Source organism: Sarcophilus harrisii, chromosome 2 (genome assembly GCF_902635505.1).
Source record: "Sarcophilus harrisii chromosome 2, mSarHar1.11, whole genome shotgun sequence".
NCBI classification, from domain to species: Eukaryota; Metazoa; Chordata; class Mammalia; order Dasyuromorphia; family Dasyuridae; genus Sarcophilus; species Sarcophilus harrisii.
In genome coordinates, this window is record NC_045427.1 from 525,660,299 (window position 1) to 525,672,350 (window position 12,052).

At 39.5% G+C, this 12,052-nt stretch overlaps 1 protein-coding gene across 3 annotated transcripts in view; it reads left to right on the forward strand.

Moving 5' to 3' along the window:
* RORA (RAR related orphan receptor A) overlaps positions 1–12,052 on the forward strand; it is an 854,973-nt gene that overhangs the window by 512,676 nt on the left and 330,245 nt on the right. For 2 of the 3 annotated variants that reach the window (XM_031949458.1, XM_031949455.1), the window contains exon 2: positions 8,735–8,818. The exons of the other annotated variant lie outside the window; for it this stretch is intronic. In XM_031949458.1, coding sequence (XP_031805318.1) covers positions 8,735–8,818 — 84 coding nt within the window. The remainder of the gene's footprint in view (positions 1–8,734; positions 8,819–12,052) is intronic. 3 annotated transcript variants of the gene reach the window in all.

The window sequence follows — 12,052 nt, forward strand, 5'->3', positions numbered from 1 at the left end:
GAATCTTAGAGATGAACTATTTCAAGCTCTCATTTTAAAGAATACAAACCAAGCCCCAAAGAGTTTGTGTTTTGCCAAAGGTCATATGAGGAATAAGTGATGAAACTAGAACATGTAGCCAGGACTCGGATTCCAAATGCAACATTTTTTCCAGTGTATGCTAAAGAACTATCTGATCTCTAAGAACTATGCACCTACATTCTTAACCTGTTCAGGGCCATTTCCATGTATAAAGAAGCGCTTAAATGCTTTTGATAATGATGATGAAGGTGATGAAACTGACTCACACCTTTCCTGTGCTTCTCATGGAAGGCCTTATATATAAAAAGCTACAAACCACCCATTATACTTGATGGGGATTGTGTGTCTGGGACAGGGCTGAAAAGTAGTTGGTGGGGGTATTCTTTGCAAACACCTTTGTCCAAAGACCATGCAGAAGAATCTGGGGATCCCCTTGGTACTTACATCCTCAGCTGTTTGCAGTTAAAATCCAAATACCTTTCCCATTTGCCTATTCCCTTATTAAAAGTATTCACCACAAGTCAGTCCTAATCCTTCATAGCAGTGACCTCCAGGGGAAAAAAGTAGAAAGGTGAGGACCATTTGCAAATCCATGTGGCTCTTGATGAGATTCTCCCTGAAGAACAGGATAACTATGTGTGTGGATGCAGGCCTGTTAGCTGGGTGTTCATCGATGTTTACACTTCAGGTGCATGAAACCAGACACTGAAACTGTTCATTAAAAATTCCTACATTCAGGCAGACAAAGGAGAATCATTTCAAAAGCTCGGTAATGAATGTACAAGTGGACACGAGTTACCTTGTCAAACACAATAATCGTGAGCAAACTCAAACGGCTGCTACTTGTTTTATTTGATTTTTACCTGATTCTGGAATCTTGACAACAGGCCTGCATTCTGTAGCATGCAGGTTTTCTGGGTTCCAGAGCCCAGCCTTTCACATAATGATGTGCTCTGGCCATAGGTGGTAGACTCACTTGCAGGTGCAGGAGGGCAACCAATCAGAGCTTGCCCAGTTTCCTCTCAGCTTTCAGTCTCAAAAGGCATCCCACCAAAACCCATTGAAATGAAAATCATAGTCTCTCCTGTTAGCTGCTGAATCCCAGGTCATTGAAAACAAATTTTCCTTGATAGAAGCACCTCAGGGTCTCAGTGTTTGATGATTTCTCTTTCACTTGGGGGTCAGGGTGGGTATATGTCTATATTCCATCCTTTAGCCCACCTCTTTTTGGGTGAATCTCTGTTCACAGTTTTAGGAGAGTTTTGAAAGCCACTTAAGCCAGAAATGTCCTCAAAATCACTTTGAGTTTTCTGCACAATAATATAACTGTAATGACCAGATTTCTTTGGGCCTCTGCTGTCACAGACATAGACAGTAAGGACTAGTTTTACCCACTACAGATTTATTGTATAGAATTTTGGTGACCACACATTGCTCCTTAACAGTTCTCATCTAACCTTTGCATTCTTTAACCTATTCCCCACCATAAATATTTCACACCTAGTCTCTCTTCTCATCCCCATGTTTAAAGCTCAAAAATTTTCTGTCGTTCTTTCTTGCTTCTAGGATCAATTTCACACATTTCAGACTATTTAAGAGTCTCTATAATCTTACCTTTTCCAGCCTTATTTTGTATCAATCTCCTCAACTGGATTTGGATTGATTTGGATTTGATTAGTCCAGCAAAATTGAACTACTAGCTATTGGGTGACCTTGACACTATCTTCTGACAACCTGGAATATATTCTAACCTTAACTCTACTTCTTAGAATGCTCATTTTCTTCAATGCCTTTGAAGGGTTGTTTTTAGTATCAAACGAGAATTTGGGGGGGAGGCTGTTGACCCAGGGCCACACAGCTAACATCTGCCTGAGGTTGTATTTGAACTCAAGTCTGAGTTCAGGACCTGTGTTCTATTCACTGTGCTACATAGCTGATCCATCCAGCTGAGATGATATTTGTAAGAAGCACTTATCACAGGGTCTGGAACATAGTAGGTTCTATATAGATGCTCATTCTCCTTTCCTTACTCTTTAGTTTTCCCTACTCCCCTCATTTACACTTGTTAATATGAACTCCCCTTTGTTCATTCAGCAAGTATTTATTAAAGACCTACTGTGTGTCAGGCACAGGGTTAGATTCTATCAGTACAAATACAAATTCCTTTTGCAAATTACCTTGTATTTATTTCTCTTATAGTGTCATGTTGAGATGTGTTGCATCCCTACAATAGAAGATAAGTTTTTTGAGAACAGAAAATGTTTTAGTTTATTCTCTGTATATCCAGAGTCCGGAGCACTGTAAAAACTTAGTAAATGTTTGCTGAATTCAATTGAATGATTTAGCCTCTTACTTCACTGAGAAAAGAATGGCATTTGATATGAATTTTCTGAGTTCCCCTCCTCACTTTAAAACAAAACAAAACAAAAATCAGCATTATCACCTATCCTCTTTTCCCTCCCTCTGATTACAGGATAAGAGGTACCCTACTTTTTATAGACTGGCACTTCTATCTGTGCTTTTAATCCCTTTCCTGCCTGCTTTTTCCAAGACAAGAATTCTTGTCCTAAGGGCCATCCCTTATTCTGACCTAAGCCCCACCCCCAAGCAGCAGCAATCTCTCTTCTTCATTTTTGTTCCTTTCCATCTATTGAAAATATGATCATCTCCACAATCCTAAAAGAAGCCTTTCGTTCATGCTCCCACTTCATCTAGCTATTGTCCTATCTCTCGATTCCTCTTCACTACGAAATGGAAAAAGAGAAAAAATGCTCCAGCCTCCCCCAGCCACTTTTTCTCATTTCTATTGCTAAATGGCTTTCTTCCCTACCACCTTTCTAAATGATAATTGCCAGCAAAGTCCTAGTCACCAAAATCTAGTAACTAATTTCATACCATTTAAGTAATGGTAAGTAATCCTTAATGGATATCCTTAATGTGGATATTAATGTCATTGGACCATCCCTTCATATGATTTCAGAAATGCCATACTCTTCTAGTTCTTCTCCTTCATAGGATCTACAGAACCTAGATTTGGAAGGAATTCCTGACATCATCTTGCCCAAACTATCCTCCATCATTTTTACAAATAACAAAAAATAAGACCAGAGAGGCTAGCTGACTTGCCTAAGGAAGTAAATGGTCTCTAACTTCAAATTCAATGTAGTTTTCATTGTCCAAAACTCTCCTTCACTGACTCTTCATCTTTTTCAATTCTTAAGTATGGATATTCCCCCAAGAATTTTGTCTTTGCCATTCTTCTCTTCCTTCCCTTCACCCATTTTCTTTGCCCTTCCTTCCTCCTCTTTCTCCTCTTCCCCATCCTCCTAGTCTCCTCCTTCTCTTTCTTACTTACTGCATAGAGGAAGAGAATGAGAAGGAAGAACCAGAAGGAACACCAAGGTTTCTAACATGAAATGTTGATTGAACTGTGAAATAAGAGGGAGAAACACTTTAGAGGGAAAGGTAATAAACTTATTCTTGGGCTTGCTGAGTTTGAGGATTGAGTAAGTCAGCTAGTAAAAGATCTTTGCTCATGGAGCTAGAGATGACTTCACTCATAAAAAAAAATCAGGTCCAAAAATGAAGATTTGGTAGACATTTGGTGATACTAATTTTTTCCTTCCTTCCTTCCTTCCTTCCTTCCTTCCTTCCTTCCTTCCTTCCTTCCTTCCTTCCTTTCTTCTTTCCTTCCTTCTTTCCTTCCCTCCTTTCTTCCTTCCTTTCCTTCCTTCCTTCCCTTTTTTCTTTCTTTCTTCTTTCTTTCCTTCCTTTCTTCCCTCTTTCTCTCCTTTCTCTCTTCCTTTTCTTTCTTCTTCTTGTCTGTCTTTCTGTCTCTCTGTGTGTTTCTCTTTCCTTCCTTCCCTCCCTCCCTCTCTCTTTCTCCCTTCCTCCATCTCTGTCTCTCCCTTCTTCCATCCCTTCTTCCCGCCTTCCCTTCCTCTCTCTGTATCTCTCCCCCAAGACTTCATTTGCATCTGTATAGATCACTACCAAATCTTCATTTTTAGTCCTGATCTCTCTTATGAGTACAAAGTCATCTCTAGCTCCACGAATGGAGATCTCCACAAGCTGACTCACCAGGCCTTCAAACTCAACAAGCTCAAGAATAAATTTATCTTTCCCTCTAAGATATTTTTCCCTCTGATTTCACCATTCTTGTTTTTGGCGCTGTCATTCATCCAGCTTTTTATTTTAGAAACCCTGGTGTTCCTCTGGTTCTGCTCTCTCACCCACTCTCTTTTCCAATTATTAATTACTGTAAGTTGTAGAGAATCCACCCCCACATCTCTCATCTCCCTCCTCTTTTCTATTTCCACAACTCCAGCACAGGTCATTATTACTACTTACCTTAACTGTTGCAACAACCTCTGCACAAATCTTCTTTCCTCCATTCTTTCCACCTTACAATTCCTTCATTCCCCTGACAAAAAAAATTTTTTTTCCTTATTCTTTGTTCTGGTCATATATTCTCTGCTCAAAATCATCAGTGATTCTCTGTTGTCTGCCATTTCAAGTTTAAAATATTTTGCCTGGCATTTAAAACCCTCTATAACTTGACACCGTTTTCTTTTCATTCTTATCTTATTCAGCTACCTTATATGCACTTTCAGTCAAATCGGATATTCTATAAGTTCTAACCATGGCCCGTGACTCTCCTGCCACCATGCTTTTTGTTCAGCATATTTCTTGATGCTTCACATAGACTGCAGACAGCTTGCACATGTAGAATTCCTACCCATCCCTTAAAACTCAATCCAAGCGTCGCCTGCTCCATGATGCCTTATCTGATAATAATCTTCCTTAGGCCTCTTATGACAATTGATTTTCGATCATACAGTAATTATTATATAATATTTGTATCATAGTTATTGATATGCGTCCTCCTCCCCACTAGACAACAGGTAATACCTTATCTTATCAGACTTTTCTTGCCAAGAACCAAGCACAGTGCTTTGCACTGGAGTAGATATTCAATAATGCTTTCAAAGAAATGAATGAATGAATGCCTGTATTTTACTTAATCTGATTACTGGAAATGATGTCAACAAATTATATAGATTCACTTATTTGATAATATACTTAAAATGAGAACCTGGTTCCTTAATTTCGGAGTTCCTTGGTACAAGCAACATAGACATCAGGTGAAAGTTGATCCCTAATGATCCCTGTCTGTAGAAGTTCTTCAATTTCCCTAAGGAAAATCTTCATAGGATGTTAAGGAAGTGACATAAAAGGGAGCAGTAGCACAGTCATTAATATTGATTGCTGGTAAGGGAACAGTAAGCAAGTTACCCTTTCCATTTCAGGTTGTTCCAGGATCATTGGAATCAGGGGAGAGATTAGAAATGTGAGAGTTGGTCCAAGGCCATTTTGAATCCCAAATATAAGTCTGGGAATCCTGCTACTTTATTGATTTATTAAATGACATTGGCAAAGACAGCAAAATGCTGCCTAATGGAGAAAGACTTTTACAGGAAGCAGGATTCTTACAAATCAATCCTCTTATTTTATAAATGAAGAAACTGAGGCTCCCAAGAGGTTAAGAGACTCGCCCCTTCATTCAGTTGTTACTAGAGCCTGGTCTGGCATCCAAGTCTCCTGTCTCCCTGTCCAGGATGCTTTTTACCAGTATATCACATTGCTTTTCAAATGCTACTATAGACCTTGACAGCTTTTTATAATATCGCTGCTATGGGAAAATCTCTTCCAAAATTCCATGTGGGACTGACAGAAATACATTCTCTCTTGCTTCAAACCTAGAGACAAAAATTCCTGTAGTGAGGACTTCCCCTCCTCTTCTTCCACGTTGTTTCAGGAGCATCAGCAATGAGCATTTATTAAGTTCCTATTTATTAAATGCTGGGGATACAAAGAGAATCAAAAGACAGTCCCTACTCTTAGGGAGCTCACAATCTAATGAAGGAGACAGCATACAAACAACTATATTCAAATGAAATATACAGAGAATAAATTAGAAATAATTAATATAGAGAAGTAAATGTCATAGAGTAGTTGAGGAATGAGGGAGATAAGGTGGGATCTGGATTATCCTACAGCAGCTACTCCTAATGGCTCTGACAATAACAGGGTAAGGGCTCATTCTGCCTCCAGCAGATGTTGGGCCAGGGAAGGTGGAGGAAAGGGTCTTGGCCTTGGAGGGCTTTAGCTCCTTTGGGGCAACAGGTTGGGCAGTAGCTCTAGCGTTAGGTCCAGATTCCTGGTCTATGTTCTGTACCCTCTCAGCTAGGCATGGGTTTTTATTTTTTCCTCCTTTTTTTTTCTGTAAAACTTGTACAAGAGTGCTGGCAGTTGAAATCAGCAAGATCTGTATTCAGGGCCCACCTCTGACATAAATTGTCAAGTCACTAAATCTCTCAGTACTTCAAGCAACTCTCTAAGACTAAAAGTTGAAAGTTAGAAGATGAAACCTATATTTGCAGAGGGAATTTCCTCTTTTGGATGTGTCCTAGATCAATGAAATGACAACACTAGTCTCCATCTTATCACAGTCACATAGGGATATATTCCTAGCCCAGTCCTCCCCACTCTACCTCTACTCAACCCGTGAACTTTCTCTCATAACAAAGATAAACATTAGGCAAAGCCAATCAGCTTTCTGACAACATATGTAGCACTCCACACCTATTATCTTTAATCTCCCCAATTAAAAGAGCAAGGGGGTAATCATTTGTTTTAAAAAATCAGCTTTGATTTCTCTATTTGTAAAACATGATTCACATGGAATAGGTGATAGTTATTGGACCTGTGATTTCATTAGTATAGAAAATTCCCTTTTACAACACAATTTAGCCTCTTCTATAATCTTAAAGGGTTGACTAGAGTAGAGAGAACACTGAGATCTTAAGTGAATTGTCCAGAGTCGCACAATCAATATGTAGCAAAGACAGCACTTGAACCCATGTCTTCCTGGCTCTAAGACCAGCTCTTTATCCTTTATGCCATGTTGCACAAAGGATATGAATCCAGAAATATTGGTAAGATCTCATATGCTATCTACTTTTGTTAAAAAAAAAAAAAATGGTGGGGACTGAGGTTTTTGTTTTTTGAGGATAGAGATGGGGATTAGGTACAAATGTCTGATAAACAGCCAGGAAACTTTAAGTATTATTGGGGGACAGCTGATGACCTTAAGTGAAATCAAATGACTATTATGGAAATATATGGATGGATTGTAATATATGGCCCACACTGATGAGATCACCAAACCAGTGTAGTGTTGAAGGAAAAGATGCATCCTTAGCCTTGGGTTTTGTCAGCTTCACCTGGGCTCTTCCTTAGGGCAAGACCCTTGCCATTCGACCAGGGATTGTGTTTTGTTTTGTTTTGTTTTTACTTCATTTTAAACACTGTGTAACCCCTGACTATGTCCTTCTTGGTACTTGAACCTATTTGGCACCCTGGATTCAGAAACTGGAAAGATTCTCCAAATCCAATCCTAATTGTTTATTTTCTTTCTTTGGTCACTGCCACAATTGGATGCTTTTTCTACTCCTGTCACCAGTGTGATACAGTAGAAAGAGCATCTATAAAATGAGGAAATTGGTTTTGCATCATAGTCATAATTATCTTAAACTTACACACACACACACACACACACACACACACACACGAGTAGTGAGCAGAAAAAGAAAAAAAAAAAAAAACAGGGATGCAACTATCAAGAAATGTGCATAGAAAAGAATTTTATTCAGCTGGGGCTAAATGGTATCCTAGCTCACTAAACTATCCTAAGCTAATTAAAATTCCTGGACCAAATCCCCAACCTCCATTTTTTTTCTGGGTCCCTAGAGCTAAACCTAGCTCAGCTGTCTATCTCTATTCCTATCCAAGCCAAGAATGTCTCCTGTATAGAAAGCTGACATTTTCAAACTTGCCCCCTTCTCTCCTACTTCTCCCCAGGGTTGTCACAGTCTAGGCCCTTCTCAAACTCAGAAGCACAATGTATTCATCGGCTTCTAATCATGTACTCTTCATTTCTGGGAGGGCTTCTTGGTTCATTAGTTGTTCCCAGACTCTGGACCCTTTCTGAACAGAAAAGTCAAATCTTTGAAATCTACTTCTAAACACTAACTTACTAAGTGATCTCCCCCTAAATCCAACCAAGGTCCCTGTCACCTTAAAAGCATAAAAGCAAAGGGCAACAACCCTTTGAAAGTAAAACGGTACTCCTTTCTCACAGATTATTTTAATCTATTCCTCCAAGATTTTGTATGATCTTAATACGATCCTCCTCTCTCTCTGTACAAACTGAGAAAAGGAATTGCATTGACTAAAGTCACCATCGTGCCCAGTTAATTTAGTTGCTCAGTCCTCCAGCCAAATGGAAAGAAAACAGAGACTGATATATTCATTTGTCCATCTTGTACTCTCTGCAGATCAGCTGTAAGGAGCTTCTGGGAAAACACTAATCCTCAAGGCTTGCTTTTCATTCCTTCCATTTGTCCTCGGTGAGAGTTCAGAAACTAAAGCCCATTTTACTCTATCTCGTGTGAATCTTTCAATAAATTCAGATTCCCTTGGTTTTGAGTTGAATGTGATAATGCTTTAATTCACATGCTCTTGGTCATTGAGTTCAGTTCAGTGAATAGAGATAACTGTACAACACTGTATATTTTTGCTCTGCACAGACCCTCTGATGAGGGGAGCTAAGCCTGGCTCCATTGGTTTGCCTCTTTTTTTTTTTCCTCAGCTGACCAAATTGAAACGTGTGGGTTTCCAGGACTAAAGAACAGTAGTGCATTAAACGGGAAACAAACCTCTCCAAAATCACAAGGTACTGGAAGTTTTAAAAGTCTGTTTTCTTAACATTACTCTCATCATGCCTTTCCTGCTTCTTCTTCTTTTTTTTTCTCCTTCTTTGTGTGCTCATTTTCTCCCCTCCGGGGAGGCATTCAGCTCAGTGGGTTATATAACTGTGACTTGACACTGCAGCCAGACTACCCGAAGCTTTGGGATTCAGCTTACTGAACTGTAGCAAAGCATGAATTCTCCCTGCACATGCCGGTGCTACTGGCTGCTTGGAGGAGTACAGTTAGTGGACGAATAGATGACTTAGGGTTACAGATCAGCTTCGTTTAATTCAGTAAGCTGGCGGCCGCGGAGGCTCCGTGCCGATGGGTAAACATGCCGGGGTTGGTGCTGTCCCGGTCACTAAAATGAATGCCTCCGAAGGACCCAAGTAGGGCACGGGCTTGCTAACTCTGAGGCGAGGAGACCTCTTTCCCCACCTCAAGGGAGCATGCTGCCCGGGAAGCTTTGCTAACAATTTCATTGTCCAGAGTGCAGGGCATATGAGGTGAGAGTATTTCCCAGCTGTTAGGGTCTTGGAAGGCGAGGGGGGAGTGGACGGGAAGGGAGTCATTCTAATTCCAAAAGCAGGTGACACTCTTTAATTCACTATCACCTTTGCTTACTGGATAGACATTTGGTTAATAGCAAGCTCCCATACCAAGAGCATCCAGTCTAACCAACTGCTGTCTTCTCATCTGGATTTTTGATGGGCTTGTTTTATTTTTTGGTGGGGTGGGGGAATAGCGTTAGTTTTTGTTTGCAAAGAAATCTTTTATTTTAGGCTATTTCTCCAAGTTACTGATAAATCCTAATAGTGTTTGGTAAACTATCTGACAAATTGTTTCTTTCAACTCCATGTAGCTATGGAAACTGAAAAATGGTTACTCCCCACTCCCCCCTTTAAAATAGTTTTCTTTTGTGCAATACCAAATAAAACTTAGTTATTAGTTGAACAATGCTACTTATAGGAAGCTGCAACTTGAAGGGCACCACACCTAGGTCTTTTTAAAAAGGAATGCCTCTTTTGCATGCTTTGTGCTAGGTAATATATGGCGTAACATATTTACAAGGTTTCATGGATTCCCAGGTTCTTCATTCCCACAGAACAGATTCTTCTTCCCACAGACTGAAAAAGGAAACCTAGGGAGGGGAGAAGGGAGGGCATAACAGGTGGCAGAGAAAGGGGATCTGCAAATTGACTTTTTGGAAAAATAAACTAGGTAAGATACAGTAGAAGCCATTAAATTTGGAGTCATGAGATATAGGTCCATGAAATGTAGATTCAAATTCCAGCTCTACTACTTTGTATTTATTTGAGTGACCTTGGACAAAAACCTGAGTTCAGATGCTTGCTTTGATGTTTCCTACCTATGTGACCTTAATTAAATCACTTCACCTCGGGTTCCTCATTTGTAAAATAAAGGTACTGGACTATACATCCTTTCTAATTCTGATTCTGATGATGATTCCAATTTAGATAATCATACCAACTTCTCACCAATCCCATTCCCAATAAATACAGAGAGTTTTGGTCCATTTAATGTAATATAAATGAGATTGAATTCTGGAGTCAATTCTGTGAGAAGCACACACACACATATGTACATATACATACACACATACATATATATATATATATATACACATAGAGAGCTTTTAAATACCATATATGCATACATACATAGAGAGATTTTAAATACCATACTGAGTATTAGAGAAATATCCAGTTGTTTTGCTTTGGGAGAAGGGGGGAGATTGAAAATAATCTTCTAGATGACTTTTTTTGACTCCCCTAAGACACCAGGGTCTTCCTCTCTCTCAATCATCTTGAATTGATGCATTTAGTTCTACAGACATATAAATGTCTATGTTGTCTTCTTCAGTCAAGCAAATATAAAATCTTTGATAGCAAGAACATTTTTTTTCCTTATCCTCGGTGCCTAGTAAAGTGTTTGACACATAGTAGACATTTAATAAAGACGTGTTGATTGAAGAACAAACCTTCTCCTTCCAGAATATAAATTGTATAGAAAGTTTCCCTAAGCTGGGTGTGAATGCAAGAATGGTATAATAAAAGGGGAAAATGTGGCAATTCATTCAATTTAGGATTATGAAATATAATTGATGGTGCAGAATTCCTTGGTAAAGTGGTTAGTCACTTCAAGGTCAACTAAGGTTGACTCCATTTTCAGAGAAGGCTTGAGAGAAATCTTTTAGATCTAACTTCTCACTAAATGCTTACCATGAGAAGTTCCTGGATGAATGGTCACCAACTTTCAGATTTTATATTGAAAAATTACATAATTTAGTGGTCTCTTAAACCTCCTTTCTCCCTTCCAAATTGTCCTGAGTAGCAAGCATCTCTCTTGAAGAGTTCCTACCTCCTCGTTGCCTTTTGGAGCTGCTGATGCATCCGGTACTCGTTGAGGATTCCTTCTTTAGCAGACAGGGCTAAGCTCATAAAATCCCAGCTTGTGGATCTGGGATCCTTATTAGAGAGGTGTGTTTGACAGGTTTGGCCATTTAAATGGCCTGTCAGGTGAGCCTTTGATCCCAGTCACTTTCTTTTGAGAGGAATGCACTCCCTATTGCCGGGAGGCAAAAAATGCACAGGAAAGAGCACTTGGTCTGAAATGGATGAAGATTTTATGACCAAACCAGGGAGAAAGTTTTACTCGTTTTCCTTAATACTCCACACCCCCTCCCACCCACACAGATGCTTTGACAATCCATTTAAATAAGAAAAACACTAAAACAGGTGATCAGAGGTTCCAGGATTCCAAAATCCTCATTATAGCCTCCACTGTAACTCAATTTGTGACTGGGAAGGAGTTATTCTCCCTCCCCACCTCAATTTTCTCATCTATAAAATGGGGGTAATTCATACCTCACAGTGTTGTAAAGGGTTGGGGGTGGAAGAGGGAATTGATTAATGTTTACAAAGTTCTTTGAACTTTAAAAAAAAAAAAACCCTCACCCTGTACATTGTTATTATTTTTTGCTTTGAGTTCTGGGGTGTGTTTTTAACGTGAACCTCTAAATAGAACGCCTGGTTTGCAAACCCATGGGAATGGAAATACAATTTAAGGAATTAACACAGCTCCTGGAGAACAACAAGAAGGCGTTTACCCAGAAGATCTTTTTTTTTTTTTTCCCCAAGATTTCCATGGGGGTACTTGCAGCCCAGGGAGAGACAGCAGTCATTTTCAGTGCCAAG